General features: G+C 42.3%; 10 protein-coding genes across 10 annotated transcripts; 4 read left to right on the top strand and 6 right to left on the bottom strand.

The window, feature by feature from the left end:
• Window positions 1-3,116: 3,116 nt before the first annotated feature.
• Window positions 3,117-4,852, top strand: V1512DRAFT_249015 (major facilitator superfamily domain-containing protein; the record flags this gene model as incomplete). The annotated part of the gene is made up of 2 exons (XM_066914590.1): window positions 3,117-3,632; window positions 3,680-4,852. 2 exons carry the CDS (start codon window positions 3,117-3,119, stop codon window positions 4,850-4,852), a joined length of 1,689 nt encoding a protein of 562 aa, XP_066770272.1.
• Window positions 4,853-5,112: 260 nt separating this feature from the next.
• V1512DRAFT_265726 (uncharacterized protein) lies at window positions 5,113-6,370 on the bottom strand. The gene has a single exon (XM_066916957.1). The coding sequence runs from the start codon at window positions 6,297-6,299 to the stop codon at window positions 5,289-5,291; it is 1,011 nt and encodes a 336-aa protein (XP_066770271.1). The 5' UTR covers window positions 6,300-6,370; the 3' UTR covers window positions 5,113-5,288.
• Window positions 6,371-6,422: 52 nt separating this feature from the next.
• Window positions 6,423-8,019, bottom strand: V1512DRAFT_277355 (uncharacterized protein). The gene is made up of 3 exons (XM_066917905.1): window positions 7,867-8,019; window positions 7,725-7,812; window positions 6,423-7,678 (listed from the first exon to the last, which is right to left on the bottom strand). Exons 1-3 carry the CDS (start codon window positions 7,926-7,928, stop codon window positions 6,701-6,703), a joined length of 1,128 nt encoding a protein of 375 aa, XP_066770270.1. The 5' UTR covers window positions 7,929-8,019; the 3' UTR covers window positions 6,423-6,700.
• A 32-nt stretch (window positions 8,020-8,051) lies between these two features.
• V1512DRAFT_46926 (nucleophile aminohydrolase) lies at window positions 8,052-8,911 on the top strand. The gene has a single exon (XM_066918401.1). It carries the CDS (start codon window positions 8,176-8,178, stop codon window positions 8,902-8,904), a length of 729 nt encoding a protein of 242 aa, XP_066770269.1. The 5' UTR covers window positions 8,052-8,175; the 3' UTR covers window positions 8,905-8,911.
• Window positions 8,870-10,151, bottom strand: V1512DRAFT_265722 (uncharacterized protein). Its single transcript, XM_066916956.1, has one exon. The coding sequence runs from the start codon at window positions 10,135-10,137 to the stop codon at window positions 8,920-8,922; it is 1,218 nt and encodes a 405-aa protein (XP_066770268.1). The 5' UTR covers window positions 10,138-10,151; the 3' UTR covers window positions 8,870-8,919.
• Window positions 10,152-10,248: 97 nt separating this feature from the next.
• Window positions 10,249-10,985, bottom strand: V1512DRAFT_265721 (uncharacterized protein). Its single transcript, XM_066916955.1, has one exon. It carries the CDS (start codon window positions 10,933-10,935, stop codon window positions 10,399-10,401), a length of 537 nt encoding a protein of 178 aa, XP_066770267.1. The 5' UTR covers window positions 10,936-10,985; the 3' UTR covers window positions 10,249-10,398.
• Window positions 10,986-11,088: 103 nt separating this feature from the next.
• V1512DRAFT_265718 (uncharacterized protein) lies at window positions 11,089-15,102 on the top strand. Its single transcript, XM_066916954.1, has 2 exons — window positions 11,089-12,528; window positions 12,573-15,102. Exons 1-2 carry the CDS (start codon window positions 11,163-11,165, stop codon window positions 14,894-14,896), a joined length of 3,690 nt encoding a protein of 1,229 aa, XP_066770266.1. The 5' UTR covers window positions 11,089-11,162; the 3' UTR covers window positions 14,897-15,102.
• Window positions 15,103-15,752: 650 nt separating this feature from the next.
• Window positions 15,753-17,324, top strand: V1512DRAFT_210563 (uncharacterized protein; the record flags this gene model as incomplete). The annotated part of the gene is made up of 2 exons (XM_066913510.1): window positions 15,753-16,354; window positions 16,406-17,324. The coding sequence occupies 2 exons, from the start codon at window positions 15,753-15,755 to the stop codon at window positions 17,322-17,324; spliced, it is 1,521 nt and encodes a 506-aa protein (XP_066770265.1).
• Window positions 17,069-18,202, bottom strand: V1512DRAFT_265715 (uncharacterized protein). The gene has a single exon (XM_066916953.1). It carries the CDS (start codon window positions 18,157-18,159, stop codon window positions 17,419-17,421), a length of 741 nt encoding a protein of 246 aa, XP_066770264.1. The 5' UTR covers window positions 18,160-18,202; the 3' UTR covers window positions 17,069-17,418.
• V1512DRAFT_265713 (methyltransferase TRM13-domain-containing protein) lies at window positions 18,203-20,033 on the bottom strand. The gene is made up of 3 exons (XM_066916952.1): window positions 19,791-20,033; window positions 19,260-19,742; window positions 18,203-19,211 (listed from the first exon to the last, which is right to left on the bottom strand). Exons 1-3 carry the CDS (start codon window positions 19,956-19,958, stop codon window positions 18,432-18,434), a joined length of 1,431 nt encoding a protein of 476 aa, XP_066770263.1. The 5' UTR covers window positions 19,959-20,033; the 3' UTR covers window positions 18,203-18,431.
• Window positions 20,034-20,043: the final 10 nt, after the last annotated feature.

Raw genomic sequence — 20,043 nt, 5'->3', positions numbered from 1 at the left:
ACTTACACAAAACCTTAAAGTAGTCGATTAAGGCGCATCGCATGTTGATTGTTTCGGAGATTGTGTGCATGACATATAATTCTCGATGCTTTTGCGAATTGAAGGCATTTTGTTAAACCAGCCGAACTTTGCCGTCCAATGTCCTACGAGTTCGGCAGTGTGCGACAGGGGTTGGATGTGTTGAGAACGTGTGTGTTTGTTGTCTGATGGTTTACAGAAACCGCCACCGATATGTGGTCGTTAAGCCCGTCTCTATTTTTGGGTGCGATAGAGATGGCATCGGTCAGCGACTAGGTCATCCTGGAGTTAGTTCATGTGGTGCTGTCAGTAATGTACACTTCATGACGATAAATATTATAGTACGTATAAAATCGTATGAAAAACATCCGCTGTCAAATTACTGTCTCGGATGGTAAGCATATCGCGGATTAGATACAACAATCATTCTTTTTTAGTCTTGGGAATTGTCAGCCCACTCTAGTTATAAACCACCTAGAAGCGGGCCGAAGAAGTAAAAGTTGGATTTGTATGGAGAGATTCTGTTTTAGTGTGTTTGCTATTTGGAAATACTTTTATGATATTGCCGAATAGAAGTGGCGGACGTACGTGGCCCTTGACATCATGCTCAACAACTCACACGATACCAGCACGGAAGTTTACATCAAACCAGAATGATATGTACAGTGTGGAAAGAATACATTATTGGTACCAAGTATTAGTAAAATCACGATTACAAAGTGTAGATGACAGCATCATCACGGGAGCTTAGACAGAATCAGTACTTTAAAGAAACCAAATTAGGTTCAGTGTATGAATCTTAACCCAAAGTAGCATAGCGCTGTTTTGACTATCAAGTAAATCAGTGCGGCGTATAACAGCGTGCCAGTATATTAAACTGTAAACTGTTCAATTCAGCTATAATTAATTACATCACCTATCCGGTTGTACTTTCAAGAGTGGAGGATTTTTATAAAACATACTGTATATCAGTCGTTATAAAGTGTATTTAGCTGTTGAATGGCTGTTATTTGCAGACAAATACAAGCAAAAGGGACGTTATTGATACTAAAGCTACCTCTCTAGCTTAGATGCCAAGAAACGGGGACATTGGGCACTAGGTTCAACATCACAGGGCAAGTCAGAGCATTTGGATTTATCTGTGCATTTTTGTTTGTGCATTATCGCTGTAATCCGTGCTTTTTCTTGCTATGATTTTTATTATGTGCTCAGGCGTTTGATAGTTGTGATAAGTAAGGAAGATAACGAGATTGCCGCTCAATGGCCAGGCAAGGCCGATCCAGTAGGAGGCTCGGCCACAAAAGTGTCAAGTTGAAGCTCTGATGAACAAGAATCAGTGACCAAAACTATTTCCGACTGTGCCGAATCTTGCTCTTTGCTCCTCTTCTCAAAGTACCACTACTACAAATTGTCTATCAAGCGTAGCATGCTTTTCATCTTGATAAACAGGTTGATATTACAAAATAGCACAGGCCAGGATCAAATTGAACTTCTGAGCTCTTTGACGGTGCGCATCGCACAACATTAATGTGAATAGGTTGAGAGCACCAACCAGGTCAATCAAGAGTTTGTCGGGCAATTGGATCCGATGAAGTCAGAGAGATCTGGTCACAGAGCATATGCGCTCAAACCTCCCTTTCTGGTATCTGCAACTGGATTGACCAGTAATAAAATGATATCCGTGCTTGATAGTAAGTGCATAGTAAATGTTTCGTAACAGACACCCGGTCCAATACTATTGTGAGAACTGCACAGACCTGAAGAATTTTGAGCATGGCCTTGTCAGTAGAGAATGTTTAATGCGGTTGCTTTTACTACGTAATAAATACTACGTAAAGACAGCTAATTAATAGCCGGGTTTACTGACGCCTGACGACGCCTGACAGCTTGACCCTTTCAAGCCCTTCAAGCCCTGCGGGAAGAGACAACTGTCAATAGCGTGCTCCGCGTAGTAGTGACGGGAGAGGCTGCGAAATGTTGAGTGTGGCGGTAAGTTTAGCGGAAATTGGTGAGAACGAAGACGTTTTTAAACGATGCTGAGTCACATATTAGTGCGGATCTTTAAAGTTTGAGTCACTGTGAACACTGAACCGACTTGTATGATTTTGAATTGTTTTATTACAGCATATTGATTTTACCTTAATTTTAATTTTAGTATTCATTTCACTAATTCGCGTATTGTTATTTACATTAAAAGTCAGCTTTTGCTTGAGCAATAGTCAAAAATGGCGTATATTGAGTGGCAAGAGGATTTGTTATAAGTGTCTTGGCGTGACAAATGAAACAGATAAGGTTTCTTGTGCACCGTTTGAATAGCCGGGAAAAGTCTTGAACAAGTTAAGAACATGCAGGGCGCGGGACTACGCAAGACGTTCTAAATCGGAAATTGCACCTTGTTTTCTTATTCTGAAGTAATTTATCATGAAACAAAATTTACTTTAAGTTCACACTTTAATAATGGGTATCTGCGTCTAAACCACGATAATGAAGGGATGTAATATACGCGACGAGGATACGGCTCTTATGAAAGCTCATACACGCTCAGGCCGGAAAGCACAATCATTTTCTGATCTGATAGATAGACTGATAAGAATCCGGTCAAGTATTGGTAATTCATTGATCTTTTCATTCAGGAATTTGCATGAGAATAACGTATTATAATATAAACTTCTAGTGTGATGTTTAGTGCCAAAGGCTTAAATTTTACTATAATTAAAAACACCCCACGACTTTGACTCTTATGACTCGAGAATTCTTTAGTGGCTTTCAAGTATAGCAAGAAATGGCGTTATAAGTTTCTAGTCACGATAGAGTTAGACTTAAACTTTTCTGTTATTACGCTTTGGGACTGGAGTCAAAGTGTATCAGGCTATCGCGCGCTACAATCATGGACTTTCGGGGCACAATGTCAAAAAACGATACCTCCGACTTGCCTATCGCAGAGCTGTATTCTGTACAGTGACTCTGGTATCGCTAACCAGCGCGCTTTGACGGGGTCTATCGAAAATCTCTTATCAATCTGTCAATAATGTCTACATATAGATCCTCCCTCTGCCCTTTTTGTGCTTCTGCTCTGAGCTGAACACACAAAAGTAAAGATGGGTTTCTTCAGAAAGGCACTTCACTACATTCAACCTCATGCTCAAACTTTTGACGAGCAGGACTTCCGTAGTAAGCCCGTCAGTCAGTGGGACAAGATTGTTATGAAGGAGAAGTTTAGCATGTTTATGGACGAAGGTGAATATAAGCCAAATTTGCTGCAGAACACTCTTGGTCAGGTCTGGGATACTTTCCGTCTGCCTCCTAAGCAGCGCAAGTACATGCAGAAGCTCGATGCCAACATTCTGTTGTACGCTCTGTTGTCTTTCTTCATCAAGACTCTTGACAACTCCAACATCAGTAACGCTTACGTTTCCGGTATGAAAGATGATCTTCACCTTGTTGGAAACGAGCGAAACTTGTTTACTACTTTCTTTAATGTTGGTTACCTTATTGGCTGTGTTCCTTCTCAGTTCATTCTTAATCGTATCCGCCCTTCGATTTGGATTCCTAGTTGTGAGCTTCTCTGGTCTGGTTTGGTTATGTCTGTTGCCGGTTGTAAGGGTCCTCATCCTGTATGTCCTTCAAAAATGAGTATTTTGCATAATACTAACATAAGTAGATTTACGGTATTCGTTTCATCATTGGTGTCTTGGAGTCTGTTGCCTATCCCGGATTGGCTATGGTTCTTGGATCGTGGTACCGTCCCTCTGAGCTCTCCAAGCGTATGCAGATGTACGATATTGGTTGGGCTATTGCGTCTATGTTTTCTGGTTACATTCAAGCCGGTGTTTACACCAGCATGAACGGTCTTGCTGGTTTCCGAGGATGGCAGTGGCTGTTCATTATTGACGGTATCATTGGTGTTCCGATCGCTCTCCTTGGATTCTACTCTATCCCTGATTTCCCAATCAACACTCAGGTCATCTGGCTTTCTCCCATCGAGAAGGAATACAGTTACGTACGAATGGAGCAAATTGGCCGAAAGGCGCCAAGGAAACTTACACTCAAGCGAGTCATCAAGATGTTCTCAACGTGGCGTCCATACGGATTCTTGCTTCCTTGGTGTTTGTTCAACATTAACGATACTACTGGATACTTCAATCTGTGGTTGAGTTCCTTGGGCACGTTCTCTGTCCAGCAGATTAACTTGATTCCTACAGGTGGATACGCTTTGTCTTTGGTGTGCGGTTTCACATCTGCCAACATTTCCGACAGACTCGGAGTCAGATGGCCTTTCATTCTTCACGCTGTTTCGTGGTGTTTCCTCGGTAACTTGTTGCTTGCAATCTGGGACATTCCTTATGGTGCCAAGTTCTTTGCCTTCTTCTGCCCCGATATTGGTTACTCCACATGGGGTATGATGTTGGCGTGGTCTGCCGAAGTTTTCCAGGACGATGCCGAACTGCGTGGTATGCTTCCTGCTCTTGGTTCCACCATTGCGTACGCCATGACTGCCTGGCTTCCTGTCGTCATTTTTCCTACATACAAGGCACCAAGGTACTCTGTTGGTTACCAAATCACAACCGGTCTTCTTGGTCTGGAATTCATGGGTGTCCTGTTTATGCTTTTCATGTCTCGTCGTGAGGCCAGACAGCGTGGACGTGTCATCAACGAGTTCGGTCTTGCTGTCGATGCCGAAGATGCTATGGGTCTTGGCGCTAACATGCACAACTACTCTGCTCCTGGTGAGAGCGATATTGAGAAGTACCCGTCTGTTATCGAAGGTGTTGAGGCTGCGCACGACTTGTCTAGCATCGACTCTTACCCCAAGGAGAAGAAGGAGCTCGAGTAAACTTGGTGTTTTGAGTAAATTTGTTGTTTTGCCATTTTGTATTTTACGCATATAGGTATTATATGGAGCATTAGTTCATTATGTCCAACATGAAATTCTTGTATACTTGTAATTTTCTTATTCATTGCTACTTATATACCATTGACCTGACCAAGCATGAAATGTTATCGGCAGTACTATCGTAATCACGAACACCGTACTTATTATCCTGTTCATGAAGTATATGATAGTCATTTACCTACAAGTTCTTACGAGCAATATAAAACGAGCAATGTAAATTGGTATGAATCACATTCTAATACTTTCCTAGTAAACGCCATATCCCGCAAATCACCAAATATCCAATCAAAACATACTCTTAACTCTCCAGTTATACAGACTTGATTCTCATAGTCACCGTCATCCACATACCCATAGCTCTTTGGCTCATATAATCTCAATTCTCGCCAAAAGGCTTGACTTCATCGTTCAGATCCAATCCAGCCAATGCCAAACCTAGTCGTTTGTATACATCTTCGGCAGCTTTCCGAGCATCTTCCCAAATACCTTCTTGGTTTTTTGGGGTAGATGCTGAATCTTCCTTGTCAGGTTTAGACGAAAGTACTTCAAGCGTCACAGTTGTCTTCGGCTCTTGTCGCTGTTGGTTTTCCTTTTCAAGCTCCGCAAGAGACTCCGGAACAAGAGTGTTAAAGACTTGCATATTTCCAGTCGGGTTTGTCTGATTAGACGACGGAGAATCAGACGGGTAAGCTAAAGGCCAGTCAACCAAGTTCGGATTCGCATCTTTTCGGGTAAATGTTGGCAGTAAGTTTGCAAGTCTAGGAGTAATTTGTTGCTGGAAAACCTGATTCGACTCGGTACGGTCCACATCGAAAGCGTTTGAGTCAAAGATTGAAAAATCAAAGCTTGGATCAGCTTGTGGAAAGGTGTTTTCTTCCGGAGTGGGAGACAAATAGCTTGCAGATGACGAAGCGGGCGACAAAGTAAGCGCAGCCAAAGTGTCTGCCAGTCGCTTATTCTCCATAACCAAACGCTCATTATCAGATTTAAGCGAGTCTGCTTCATCTGACTTCTTAGCAATCAAATCTTCAAGATGCGAAATGTACTCTTTTCGCCGAAGTCGGAAGTTGCGAGCAGACACCTTGTTACGGAGTTGACGACGTTCTTTAGATGACAACTTCTTGCCTTCTTCTGAAGCAAGTAATCGTTCGTCGTCATCGACGTGACCTTTAAACTTTTCAATCTTAACCTTAGTTGTACCTTTATTCATAGATTTGATATCTTCAGTATCAGAATCAGAATCAGCATAAGAAGAGACAGAAGTTTGTGACTGTTGAGTTGGAACTGACAAGAACGACAGTTCATTTGATTGATTTTCAAATAAATTGAATGAATCTGGAATGGCTGGACTGTCTGAAAAGTCGTCAATTGGAATAAAGCTGTCCATGATTAAGTTTATAACAGAAAAACAGGGGAAAGCACGAAAAAAGGACGAGAGAGACCCTTCATAAATGATCATGATGGCGCAGTCATCAGAAAAAGGCCGCGCGTCCTTTTGTGCATTATGTAAGCATAAAATATTATTGGGGTTAGGGTTATGATGATAGCGAATTTGCGATTTGAGAGTCGTATAAAATCACTTGAAGCCACCATATGTTACTGTGAGATGTTACCATTTTGTCTATTGTTTCTTTAAGGGTTCAAGTGATCTCGTAGTAATACTGCTAACTATAGCAGTCAAACATACAATGTAAGTTTTCACACTCCAGCCTCACAGCTAAGCAAATACAATCCATACTTTACCTAACTAAAAACACCTACATTATAACCCAAAAACAGTCTATATAATCATCGTCCAACTGATTGTTGAACATTCATTGACACTTGTTGCTGCATTAAAGATGGTGGGTGGTCGTAGTCTGAACTTGAGAATGTACTAAATGAAGTAACAGGATTCTCCATTTGAATTGCAGGACGATTCGTGATTGTCGGTATAATGTTTGTCAATTGATGTTCAGATATAATATGATCTTGTAGTTGATGTTGTTGCTGTTGCTGTTGTTGTTGTTGCTGTTGTTGTGGTAGTGGCATCGGTCTCTCGATTGTAGCTGATACTGGAATTACAGTCATTGGCATTGCAGCGGTAACAACAGGAGTAGTAATTGAACCATATGGAAAGAGAATCTCTTTCAATTTACGATTCTGAGCCTTGACAGAGGCAAGATGCTCCCATAATGGCATTAGACCAACGTCGTCTAAAAATCCATTTTTTTGATAAATCATTTGCAAAGTCATGTTAGTCTCTGCTAGCAAATCCTGCCAGATTTGTGATTTCCTGGTCGAATTATCTGGCCTGGCACACGACCGTTCTAACTGCTGTCGTATCATATCATAAATCTCCGACGGTTTGATTTTCAATAATCTGTAGATATCAGGTAGTGAGTTCATTTGACCAGAACTCTGTTCAAATGAAGCATAATCTTGAGCACTAAAGCGGACAAGTTCCATAAAATGCTCTGTATTGTATAATTGACCGATTCGCAAACTCAGCCAGTCTCTGATAACATTCTCGTCCTTCTTAATCATGATTTCTAGAGGTGTAGGAGGAGTATGCCCATTATGTCTCCATCTATACCTGATCTCGATATGCTTTGAATTTGTGTACTGCCTCGCGACAATTTTTGCATGACATCCAACCTTAATTGTGTCTCTTCCTTTTCGTCGTTTTTCCAAAGGAACCCCAGGATTATGGTGTGAAGTGTACGTCTTTGCGTGGTTACATAAAAACACATACTTGAAATCCAATGCTCCTGCTTGTACACGTTTCTATATTGATTAGACTCGTCGTAACTTATAAACCGAAGGCTCTCACATTTTCCTTGCGATAATCTGCTCTTTTATGAGTGTTCCATTTCATATACATCTTTTGCTCTTTTAACCACATTGCCCATGTCTCTTCACTAGACCGATAAATCAGAATCTCATCTTGTCCTCTTGCTGTTGCGTCATTATACACTGGTAACAGGTCCATGCCTATTTGTACTAAAGCAGATCGTAAATCGTGAGTCGAACTCATATTGATCTGACCCTATAAAGGCGAGATAACATATAAATAAGCCTTTGTATTTGCTGATAAGTTAACTGAACCCTGTAATATTAATGTGCGTTATTGCTACACTATACTCTGCGCCACATATTTACTAGCCATATTAAGCCACATCACCGAGCCCTTCCTCTGTCTTCTCGAATTCCACACTCAAGATTCACACGTTAAATTCATTCGCCTTGATCAGTTTAGACCCAAAGCGATAAAATACAAACAAATGTTTTCAGAGCCATACTTTGACCCGGCAGCGCCTCATACTGCGGCTGCCCCGACTTCACATGCATTTAACCCGTATTCCGATAATGGTGGAACAATCCTTGCGATTGCAGGTGAAGATTACGCTGTTTTGGCTGGCGATACTAGACACACAACAGGATACTCAATCAATTCCCGGTTTGAACCAAAAGTTCACACTTTACCTGGTGAGCCACCAATCGTGATCTCAGCAAATGGATTCTCTGCTGACGGTGATACGCTTGTAAGACGACTTCGTCAGCGAATCCTGTGGTATATCCACGCTCATAACAAAGGGATCACGGTGTCGGCTTGTGCTAGATTGATCCAGACTATGCTTTATGGCAAGCGGTTTTTCCCATATTATGTTTACACTATTATTGCCGGTCTAGATGAAGAAGGCCGTGGTGCGGTCTATTCATTCGATCCAGTCGGTAGTTACGAACGGGAACAATGCAGAGCTGGAGGTGCTGCTGCGAGTTTGATCATGCCTTTTCTTGACAATCAGGTCAATTTTAAGAACCAGATGGATCCTGTCACTGGACAGCAGAGAACAGTTAGTTATCTGACACTAGAAGAAACCTTGAAGCTTGTGAAAGACGCGTTCAGTAGTGCGACTGAACGACATATTCATGTTGGTGACTGTCTGGAGATCAAGATCATTACAAAGGATGGTGTCAAGGCTGAATATTTCCCGCTTAAACGTGACTAGAAAATGTATTAATAATTACCGAACATGAACATCAATAGTAATCTCGTCCTCAATCTCTGTTGCCGATACAATCAGAGATTCGTTAATCTCCTCATCGTCCAATTCCAGCACAACCTTTTTTTTGTCATCTATGCCACGTTTTCGGCGGTAGTAAGCAATGATTTGGCTTATCTTGGACTCGGGCTTGACCATCAACTTCATCTTTTCGCCTTGTCCGTCTTGTAAAAAAACCCTTATTCCATTAACTGGTGCCGTCTCAGACTCATTCTCGACTTGGTCTCGGTCTGACTCATTGGTACTACTATCTTCAGCTTCCTTGTCACTAGCATACAACTCTTCAAATAGACTTTCGCGTAGTTGCTTGACTTCACTCTTCTTTACTGCAAGAATTCCTAACCGAGGTTCGAACTCAGTCACACCGACTTGATTCGGCGTACCATCATCATACAGTCTTGAGTACGTGTTCTTGTCAAGCAGTACAATCTCATTTGCTAGCTCAGGTGGTAGAGTAAATTTCTTTATCCAGCCTTGTCTAATTTTCCTAAACGGATATGTACTCTTAATCTTAAACATACTGCTTTTTATCCGATTCATATTGTGCTCCTGATCTTCCAGTTCTATTGTAGTGTCAACCAAAATATGAACCACAAAAGACGGTGCATTAAGTGTTCCTTTCATCGATGTTGAATCGGCCTCAATATTTTGAGCCGTAGATTGCAACTGCGCCCTGTATCGCGCAGCTAATTCAGGCATTAAATCCTCCGTTATATCATCTTTCTCTTGCTCAACATCTGAATCATCTGAATCATGATGCACTATCCCCAACCGTTCGTTTGCTGCAAAATCAAGTAACGCATTCCTTGCTGCATCAATCTCCGTTTTAGATAATTTTGGAGGAGGAGACAGTGATGCAAGCCGTTGCACTTTGGCTTCCTCTAGTGCTACACTCTGACTCCTGCTCTCTGAAACGATAATCGGAGATGAAGATCGATCCGATCGAATCTCAATTGACTGAGACTTGGTGGTATTACGTGCCCTTCTTATTGATATCTCACCTGACTCATTGACTTTCTTCTTCTGTTTCTTTTTCCTCTCTTTCTTGTCTTCGCGAAACATCTGCATGGCTCCCTTACGAGAAAAAAAAGCATTCTCGTCGTATTCCCGTGCGCGTTTCTGCGCTATTAAAGCCAATTGTTTTCTGTCTATTGTTGTGCTTGTCGGTTTCGACTCCATCTTTAATTTTCTCTACGGTACTACCTAACCTCATCTGTCTCAAGACGCGTTGACCCTATCTCGTCGTCTAAGCCGCACCATCATGGCGCGTACCATGGCCATACTTTCTTCCAGTAATGTTTATTTTTATAAGCTTATTAATACGTCTTGCTGCACTCCAATGTAGATAGAGAATAAACACATCTATTTCAATTCAAAATGCCACGCCTATAAATGCCATTCAAATTCTCAACACCACCCTGCTTCACCGTTGAATTATTCCTACTCTTCAAGCTTATCGTAAGTCTGTCCTTCAATATGCTCTTTAACCTGTTCCTCTGATGATGTAGTGAACTTCTCTAATATCCGATCAAACATCTTGAAGTGAGCCTGTTTGATCGTATGAATGACCAATCGCCTCAACAAAAAAGGTACAGTTGGCATACAGTCTTCAGTTACGACTATCTCATCTCCGATTTGCTCAATTGTGTGTAAACTAACAGTAGATACACCCAATCCCGCCGCAGTCTTAACCCTCATCTCATTGCCAATCATAGTAAAGTCGGCTGTGTACTTTGATTTTGTCGTAGTTAAACCGCCTAACAAAACAACCTCATCTTCAACTTCGTATGAAACATCAACGCTATCTTTCGGAGGCAATTTGACACACGAAATCACTAACGGATTGATGTTTATAATGCACTCTGGCTCAAACATGAACGCTTTCACGCTCTCAACAGTACATTTCTCTGTTACTGGCAGCGTTATCTGTGTCGTAATCTTTTCATATGTTTCTGTTTGTATCGGTGTCAATGCCATTTTATCATCACTAATTTGCTTGTCTATAAACAATCAAATTTGTATTTTTCAAAATAAATTTCCCTGTCTTTTGACATCTACCTCATAGGGTTAGGTGAATGTAATAAAAAAATTGGGTTGCCATGACAACTGTCAATACTCTGATCACAACAAAGCGTTTTCTCAATCAAATCGCACTATCTTTTTTACTCAACAATTCCACGCCCTATCAACATTTTCGCACAACTATGGCACCATTAACGCGTCGTAGCTTGCGCAGAGAGCAGGACGACTTGTTTAATGAGCAAGTACCGCCACTGAGTGCTAAAAGGATTCTACGCTCGCAGTCGCAAACAGCACAGAATGAAACGACTCCAGCTAGACGAACGCGTGGCAGAAAATCATATGACGCTCAGACACCAGCAGATTTAATTGAAATAGATAGTGCGTCTACTGTGAAATCGACTACTACTACCACTCGCAGAAGCTTGCGAGCGTCGAGAAGTTTGAACTCAAACGACGATGGTATTGCTGTCAATTTGAGCCCGACCAAATCAAAATCAAAATCAGCAAAATCACCAGCCAAGTTGCTTACGAAACTGTCAAAGACTTCAGACTTTAATGGGTCATCAATGAAGCCTAGACGGACATCATTGCGACTGAGCGCAAAAATTCCAGACTTCTCTCCGATAGAAGACAATTCAAAGAACCAGGAAAAGTCAAAGGTCGGGTCTAAGTTTGAGACACCACAGTTAAATACTACAACAGGCGTTAACGCAGAGGAGGCTGTCGGAGACAGTAATCTGAATGAGCAGTCAGAAAGTATTATTGTTGATACAGAGGTCCAGCCCGAATTGGAATCATCAATTATCGAAGTTGCTACTGCTGACCAAATAAATGGTTCTGTGTCTGATTTTCATGACAAGCAGGATATGGCCGCAATAGACATACAGCCAAATTCTGAACTGTCACGTCAGGAAGGTGGACAAGTTGACTCAGAGTCAGTGCCAGATGTTGTATCTTCAACTGTGTTGGTACTTAATGTTGCATCTACGCCTAAAATTACTAATTGTGCTGTACCGGCTGAGTCAGATGAAGATATAGCCAATGAAGAGGTGGGCGATATGAAGAATAGCGAAACTATGCAAGACACGACTGGCACTTATGTTACAGCTGCCGAAACCATAGATATGATCTCAGTTATAGATGAACCAAGTCTATGTGAACCCCAAATTGATGCTGCTGATCATAGCTTCGATATTGCCGAGGACGGCATTAATGAAGACGGAGCTTCAACCGAATACGACATCCAACAAACTCATCCTCATATTGTACAGAACGATGAGCCATTCATAGTCAAAACTATGGCAGACCCCCTGCTAGTAGATCAATCTCAAATCTTGACTATTCAAAACGGTCCAATTTCTTGCCCATCAATCACACCAAACAGAAGTATGAATTTTGAAGAAGTGCAATTTGGCGAATGTACGCCTTTGCAGGATCGAGATGTTTTATTCAATGAAGACACGGATGAAATTGTGCTTGACCCGAGACTATTATGTTCACCGCCAGTTGGTCAGTCAGAACCAGAAAACTTGCCGGTCGAATGTGATGGTGTGTAATCTTTCTCTTTCAAAAATGCATGCTAATTGTTAAAGGACTATCTGAGCCTCGAGTTATTCTTAGGCCGTCTAGTCGGACATTGCTCGAATATTCGCACAGAATTGGCAAATACGATCAACTTCGCAACCAATTCAGAGTGGGACATATTCCTCGAGCACCTTCGGCTCTTGCGTTCTACCGAAGAGCATATAGTGATACGTCCTCCGAGGCTGGTTCGGACCCTGAGCAATCTGAGGTAACTGGATTTACGCATTCGCCGTCGCAGGTTGTATCTTCACCTGTTGCAACACGATATTCGCTGGCGCGGTCTGAATCGGACAGTGATGATCAGTTCATGGACACTTTGGAGTCATTAGACACGCTACTGGAAACCAGTCCAAAGAACACGGTTGCAGTATGTTCCTCCAAACAAGAGAATATTCCGTCTACAGTCCAGGCAGCTACGCCTAGTAGACATCAAGCTGGCGCTGAGCAGTCACCTTCCCCGCGCAAAAGAATGCAGTCAGAATCTCCTCTAAAAATGTCTACACCAAGTTCTTCAATAGCATCGCCCCGCCAAAATTTATCTGTTGTCATCACTAGAGATTCACCATCTTTATATAATGAAGATACCGCGGATATTAGCGATTTTTTGCCAGAGTCAGTGATCGAATGGGAGAAGGAAATGCGAAGACGTGAGGAATATTGGGTAGCTTCTGGTCGAAGTACACCTGTGCGAGGTTCTCCAGATAAACTTGGACCAAAAACACCGAGGTCCGCAAATAAGAACTCGCCGACCAGGAATTCCGAAACCAGTCCGCCAGTTACGGTAGCAAACCTGTCTGTTAATACGCCAATTTTGGCTCGATACTCAAGATCTCCGCTGAAGACGTTGAGCCCATCAACGACCATCTCACAGACGTTCACGTCTAGCAGTCCAGCTAAAACGATTAGTTCTGTGCGGGACCCAGAAGAGGATAGGATATTAATGCCACCTCCTAAAACTCCACCGAGAGTCAAATCTCCGGAGAAGAACAAATCTCCATCGAAGTTGAGCTCGCCTAAACGCTTGCTGGCGTTTGTAAAAAGCTTGTCGCCGATTAAAAGTTCACCATCGAAGGCCATGAGTTTGATGGATTTAGAGCAGCAACATGACTTCTGTGATGTTGAAGCTGTTTTAGGTGAGCTTGTTCATACGTGTGAAGAAGATGCTTCGAAACAAGAGGAAGAAGCGATTGTGGAAAAACTGGAAGATCAGTCTGGAAACTCAGATGATACCGAAGACTCGGTTACAATCAATGACGAAGAGATTGAGAAGGTAATCAGAAGTGAGGATGACAGCGAGCACAATATTTCCGAGGAACATTTGGAAAATCTTGGTGAGCAGGACAGCAGTGCTGATGCCAATACCGCTATGCAAGATGTCAATGTTGGGCCGAGTAGTGGAATACATGACGAGACGATTCCTACAAATGAGGACTACGTTGAAGTTTCAGAAGTTGAGGTTGCTATTAAAGAAAACAGCATGGTTATGGATGCGAAACCAGTAGCAGCAATTGAACAGAATTCTCAGCAAGATAAATACTTTGATGCAGTCAACAATGAAGTTGAATCTGGTGAATCCATTGAAGTCGATCCACAAGCAGAGGCAGATTCTACAGATGGCACAGTGACTGGCAGTATCAGCCAGGCAAGCGAAGATGCCAGTATTTCAGAAATTGACTACACTACGGTTTTGCCTTGGAACATCAGTCTAGATAGATGGGCACAGCTGAACAAGCGACCGGAGAAAGTTGCGGTTGTCATTGCAGAGACGGAAGATAAGAGTTTAGCGGCAACTGAGGAACCTGTACCGTCGCCTGCCAAGAAATTTCAGAAACGGTCATACGTGTCCACGCCAGTCAAAACTACTAGAAGCACCCGGAGTCTGAAGCGAAAAGCTGGTGATATCACTACATCCATTCCAATACATTCTTCCAGAGCAGCAGAAGTAGAGCCTATAAGATTTACTCGATCTCGAGCTAGTGGACTGCAGGTTAAAAATGATAGTCAGCAACCACCACCACTAGCTAAAATTACAGAGACCAATTCCCGACTAAATTCTGGGTTTGAAAACAATGTTGTTCCTCAATATCAGTATCAAAGAGGGAAGAGGCCGGAATCTCCACCGCCAGATAAGCGGAAAAGAAGGCAACCGACTAAACCTGAAAGTCCTCTGAGGAGAGAAAGAAAAATAAAGTTTTCTGAACAGGTGGGGGACTACATTAGGCCAGGTCATCTCAAAGGGGGAAGGGCGGTTAAGAAAGGGCATGAGGCGCCGCCGCTTAAGGCAATAATTAAGGTAAGAATGGAGTCAATTAAGGTTTCTATTAAATGTTGATTGTTATGAGCAGCCGCCAGAGTACACGATCGACGAGTTTGGCAACGCTATAGTTTCCCCTAACCCTGTTTGGCCACCGGCACAACGAGAGACAGTTCGAGTGTTACACAAAGTTTACTTAGGAAGTGAAGAAAAAGAAGTACCAGAGAGATATATAGCGAAGCATCGTTGAATTTATAAAATAAACAAGAACTTAACTAATAGTTTTTACTTAAAATCTTATGAGTAGTGGAATTTCCCTCCATTTGCAATGCTTTTAAAGTTTTTCTAGAAGGTGTGATTTAAGTTTAGAGAGAAACACATTTGTTTTTCAAGGCTCGTGTAAACCGGGGCGGCTTCGTGGAAGTTGGGCACTGCAAAGAAAAAAAGGTGCACAAGGACTTTCCATTCAATTCGAACAGTTTTAGGGCAAGGACGTGTTAATCGTGGCTTTTTTTTCTTCACTTATACTTTATATAAAATGGAGCTTTCATCACCTTCTAATTCTGCTTCCACTTTGTCACAATCGAAAGATCAGCAAAGTGCACCGCACTCATCTTCAAAAGATTCTAAATACCTCGTCCTTTCTTTGCCCAAAACTATGTATAAATCACTTGCTATAGCAGCAATTGGCTCGCTTATTGTTATGTTGTTGATCATGGCAAGTTTGGAGGACTCTTCTGTTGCGAAACTCACTTCAACGAGCTTCGTCCCTAGTGTCAAATCGTCTGACGGGTTTGAGCCTAAGGAAAGTGGTCAGCAAGGATTGACATTTTCAGGTGGTGCGGTTGATAGCGCATGGAGTGATGAAGATGCAAGCTCAAAGGAAACGCATAGTAAGGATGGAAGTCCATCAAGAATTCTAAGTCAAGATGAGATGAAGGCTCAAGGTCGTGAGGTTTTCGCAGCAGCTATTAGAGTCCATCCTCATCCGATTGAAATGCTGAGATATTGCAATAGTCCTCTGGATAGAGGAACAGAAGATTCAAATATTCTGGTGTCAAGAAGTGGACAAGATGGTGCTTTTTTGAGAATGGATTTTGGCGTGCAGAAAGGTGCAAATCCAATACCACGAATCAATCCGAGTTTACTTCCTTTTCCTTCAAAATATAAATACCCTTATATGGGATTCGCATCGCAGCAAAGTAGCGCTGACTCGAATCATTTTGACGTTGTGTATTGTGAAATGGATTGGGCTTACACGAGAAATTCTGGTCTGAAGTACTTAAAGTGTGTCAATAACGAACCTGAGATCTTACGTGTCCCGGACTGGCCTACTTCGGGGAAAAAGTGCAAGAGCAAGGTCAAAAAACCACGCGGTGCGACTGAACCAAAGGTGTTTTTTTCGCCGTTGGGTGAACCGCTTTTACAGTTCACTTCAAATGGAAAGAGTGCGTGCATGTCGGTTTATGTAGTTGATCTCAGAGTTTTGATTCCTAACTTCGCTAAAAACATGGCTTTGTCTAGTAAACCCGGTCGGTATGTGTTGCAATTTTGTACGTTTAGCACAAAGCAATGTTAATTTGGCAGGTATAATCGTGCCACGGAGCTCCCAAGAGTAGCAATGCGTGGTAGAGAGTCAAATTGGGTGATTATGTACGACAAGGACAACAACGAGTTTGCTCAGCATCAGATACAGCCCAGATCTATTGGTCGAACGTCGGGTAAGAGTGCTGGTGTGAACATTTTCGCCAAAAACGAACAGTCCAAGCTGCCTGGTTGCATTGATAAGTTGGTTCATGACTACGATGGTAACTTGAGAGAGAATGCCGGTGTTCGTCAGGCTACCAACACGCTTCGTGTGACAATGTGTGAATTTCCTTGTCGACCAACGATACACAATACTGTTCTCGTCACACTCATTCATGTGCGATATTCATCTGACGATGAGGAGTATTATCGACGGTACGCGGTTGCCATGAACGCCACAGCTCCATTCAATGTCATTGGTCGCACTAATAATTTGATCTATGGAGGAACTGATCAGAAGGCTGTGTTATATACAGTCTCAATGACATGGGATCCGCATTACTACAAGCGTCGCGATTGGATCCCACGTGACGGAGTCCCGTACGATCTGTCTCAGTTTGATGATATTTCACAGCAGGTCGAGATTGCAGTTGCAGAAGCTGTACCCGCTGATGGAACTTCAAATATTGACCAATCATTGGACTCAACAACCGGTTTTGACACTTTAAAAGGAAATCTTTATGCGGCCCCGGTGCGGCATAGACGCCGTCGATCGGCGCTTGCAAAGCGGGCCGACGAGTCTGCAATCAAGGATTCGACGGCAGTGGTGCCGTTTTCCAACGAGCTCATCGAAGTGGAGAACTATTATCATGGCTGGATTGATGATGTCGTCATGATTGGCTTTGGTGTGGATGGAGTCGAAAGCGGTGTGATGCATGTCAACATGAAAGACATTTTAGAATGTCTTGTATATTGCTAATTCTGTGTAAGAGGCGTTCATTGGTATTTTTTTGATTTGTTTTTGCGTTCAATTATATACAATTCATTCATACTATATACAGTATTGAAAAAAATTAATTTTTAGCTCGTTCCGGAGTTCGATTGACATATCCGTCGATGATAGCAGCAATGTCACTTTTCATCTTTGGACTGATTGACATGTTTTTGGAAAGCGCTAGGCCGTATAATTTGTTCTTGTGCTCAAACCATCGAGAATAATCGCCGTAGATTTCTTCTGGCGTTAGACCTGAGTCGGGCACAACCTTTCTCTGCATAATTTTGCCGCTCTTGACAATATCTTCGAACGGTACCTTGGCTGGTGACGGGAAGTCCATTGGCAAGTCTTCTCGAGCGCTCTCTCGGGTGATTAGTAGCGGTGCCTTGTTGACCAGATCCATAATCCACTTCAATTTCTCCTCCTGTGTAGCATTCTCTGGCATTGACTTTATAAAATCAGGGTATTCTATAAGATTTTCGGGTCCCCCGCCCAGACTGTTGTATAGTTTGCTCAAACCATCATCACTCCGGATGATGTTCATCGCTTCCATGTCTTCCGCGTCCATGTCGTCGTTCTCACCCACTAGCTCAACCGGTTCTTCATACAACTCAGAGTCACCTCCCTCAAGCGCGCTGTCGGCATAATTTGTAAGTTCAGAGAATTTGGAGTTGTTTTTTGTTGAAGCCGAGTCTGAAAAATGGCTCACTGAGAGCCGACTTGCTAATGGAATGACTTGGTATCTGATTGAATTGCTTGCACGTATGCATATACATGGACCGAGCCGCAAACCTATTGATCTCACTCTTGCGAATTGCATGATGATACGGACGAGCGCTTGTTTATGTGAATCAAACAATATTTCTTGAAGACTAGAAAATATAAAAGGTTAGGGGTGGCATAAAAAAATGGGTTAGGGTTATTTTTCCTGCTCTCATTTCGAATACTTTGTCTGCAAGCCATACTAGGTCTAAACAAATCACTTGGGTATCTGCACGATATAGTCAAGCATTTTGTGTGAGACAATATGTGCAGTATATACGTTAGCTATGATTACAGTAGACAGCGAAATTTTTTTTGTATGGTTGAAACTCAGTCTAGTGTAGCCAATAAGCATACATTTTCAGACGACACTGATTTGTCAACGTATCGAATAAGCTCAACCTTGACACCATTGTGTTCAAGCTGTCTAACCCTACCGTAGTCAATCATGGCTCTGACTTTATGCCCGATTTCTTCTCGATACGATATCGAGAGCTTGGACACATGCATAGACTCGTTTTCGCCGGTTACAAGCTTGTCGTGGTGTTCGTCGTCTGAGGAGTTAGGCGCTAAATCGTCTGTGTTCTTGAGCTTGTTTGGTCGTCGACCACAGATGGCCCATGAAGTCATTTTAGACAGAATTTCAAACCCGCGAGGATCAATTTCGTTCGCATGTGGGTCAAGATACTGTAGAGGATATGTTGAATATGTGCACCGATGTCTGCAGCAAAGCGCAATCATGATTCCGCCTAATGGCATTGAAGATTTTGGGTGTGTCGAGTCCAATGCTCTGATATAGTTGTCCAGACACTTTAATGTCAAATCCGTTGCAGCACCGCAGAGGTGTTTGGAAATTGCAACGACCCGACCGCTACCATCTTCGCGCCGTTTTAAGATGTGATTTGAGTCTTTGATAAAATTAAGATCTTTGATGTCGGTCTTGAATCTTTTAACTACAGGAGGTTTGTCGAATTTTGGCGGTTCACGGTCTTCCCAGTCTTTTATGATTTTGCCGTCGAGTTTCATTCGAGTGCCAGTGCGGTCAATGAGTAAAAACGTAGGATTGTATTTTGGCAGAGACCTATTGTGCAGTAATGCCTGATGTAGATACTAGGCCTATTAGTTTGCCGGTCGCGATGCACTGAATATCAAACATACTCGAGAAAGTTCACCCCTGCCGGCGCCAAATTCAATATAGTGATTTTCTGTAGCAAGCAATTCTGTATCATCAAGAATAGCAAGCAAAGATCCCTGCTGTATTGCGTGCTTCTTATTTGACAATTCATTTAGACGCCTAGTGACTCCGTCATGCTGTAATTTTTTCAATGGTAAATTCTCAAATTTTGTTCCTGCAATTGTCGTCGTATAGAACTTCTCCACAAATGCAATCCACTTATGATACTCTTCAAACGTAATGCCCTGTTCAGATACCGGTACGTACTCTGTAGGCTCAGGACGCAGCAAATTGCAGTCTTTATCAAACCAGATTTCTGTCGGGGTCTGCTTTGCAGCCCGACACCGTTTCAAATGTCGTGAGATATCTTGCAACCAGACGGAATGAGTTCGGTCCAAAGGACATTTCACGCGTTCCTTGACATCTTCAACTTTTTGGTGTTCGCCACTCTCGTTATACTCGCTTGCCTAGAGTTGGTAAGCACAAAAGATATTCAAATCACACTCGATTCTAACCGATAAATGCTGCGCACAGAATCTTTCTGAAGCTTTTCTAGTCATATTACATTGTCGGCCATTTTTATGTGGAAGAAGATACTCGCATCGAAATCTTTCTTTCTGACTTAATCCTTCTTTTATTTTTTCCCGTTTTCTTTTTTGCGCTATGGGTGTCGTGAGCTCCATTTCAGTATTTTAAGCGAATGTAAACAGATTAAATGCTTTTGTTTAACTCACAACATATATTTACATGATCCTTTTTATAGAAGAA

This window comes from Lipomyces arxii, assembly GCF_038497795.1.
Source record: "Lipomyces arxii strain Phaff 12-163 unplaced genomic scaffold V1512scaffold_15, whole genome shotgun sequence".
NCBI lineage: Eukaryota > Fungi > Ascomycota > Lipomycetes > Lipomycetales > Lipomycetaceae > Lipomyces > Lipomyces arxii.
This window is presented reverse-complemented; position numbering and strand designations above follow the sequence as displayed.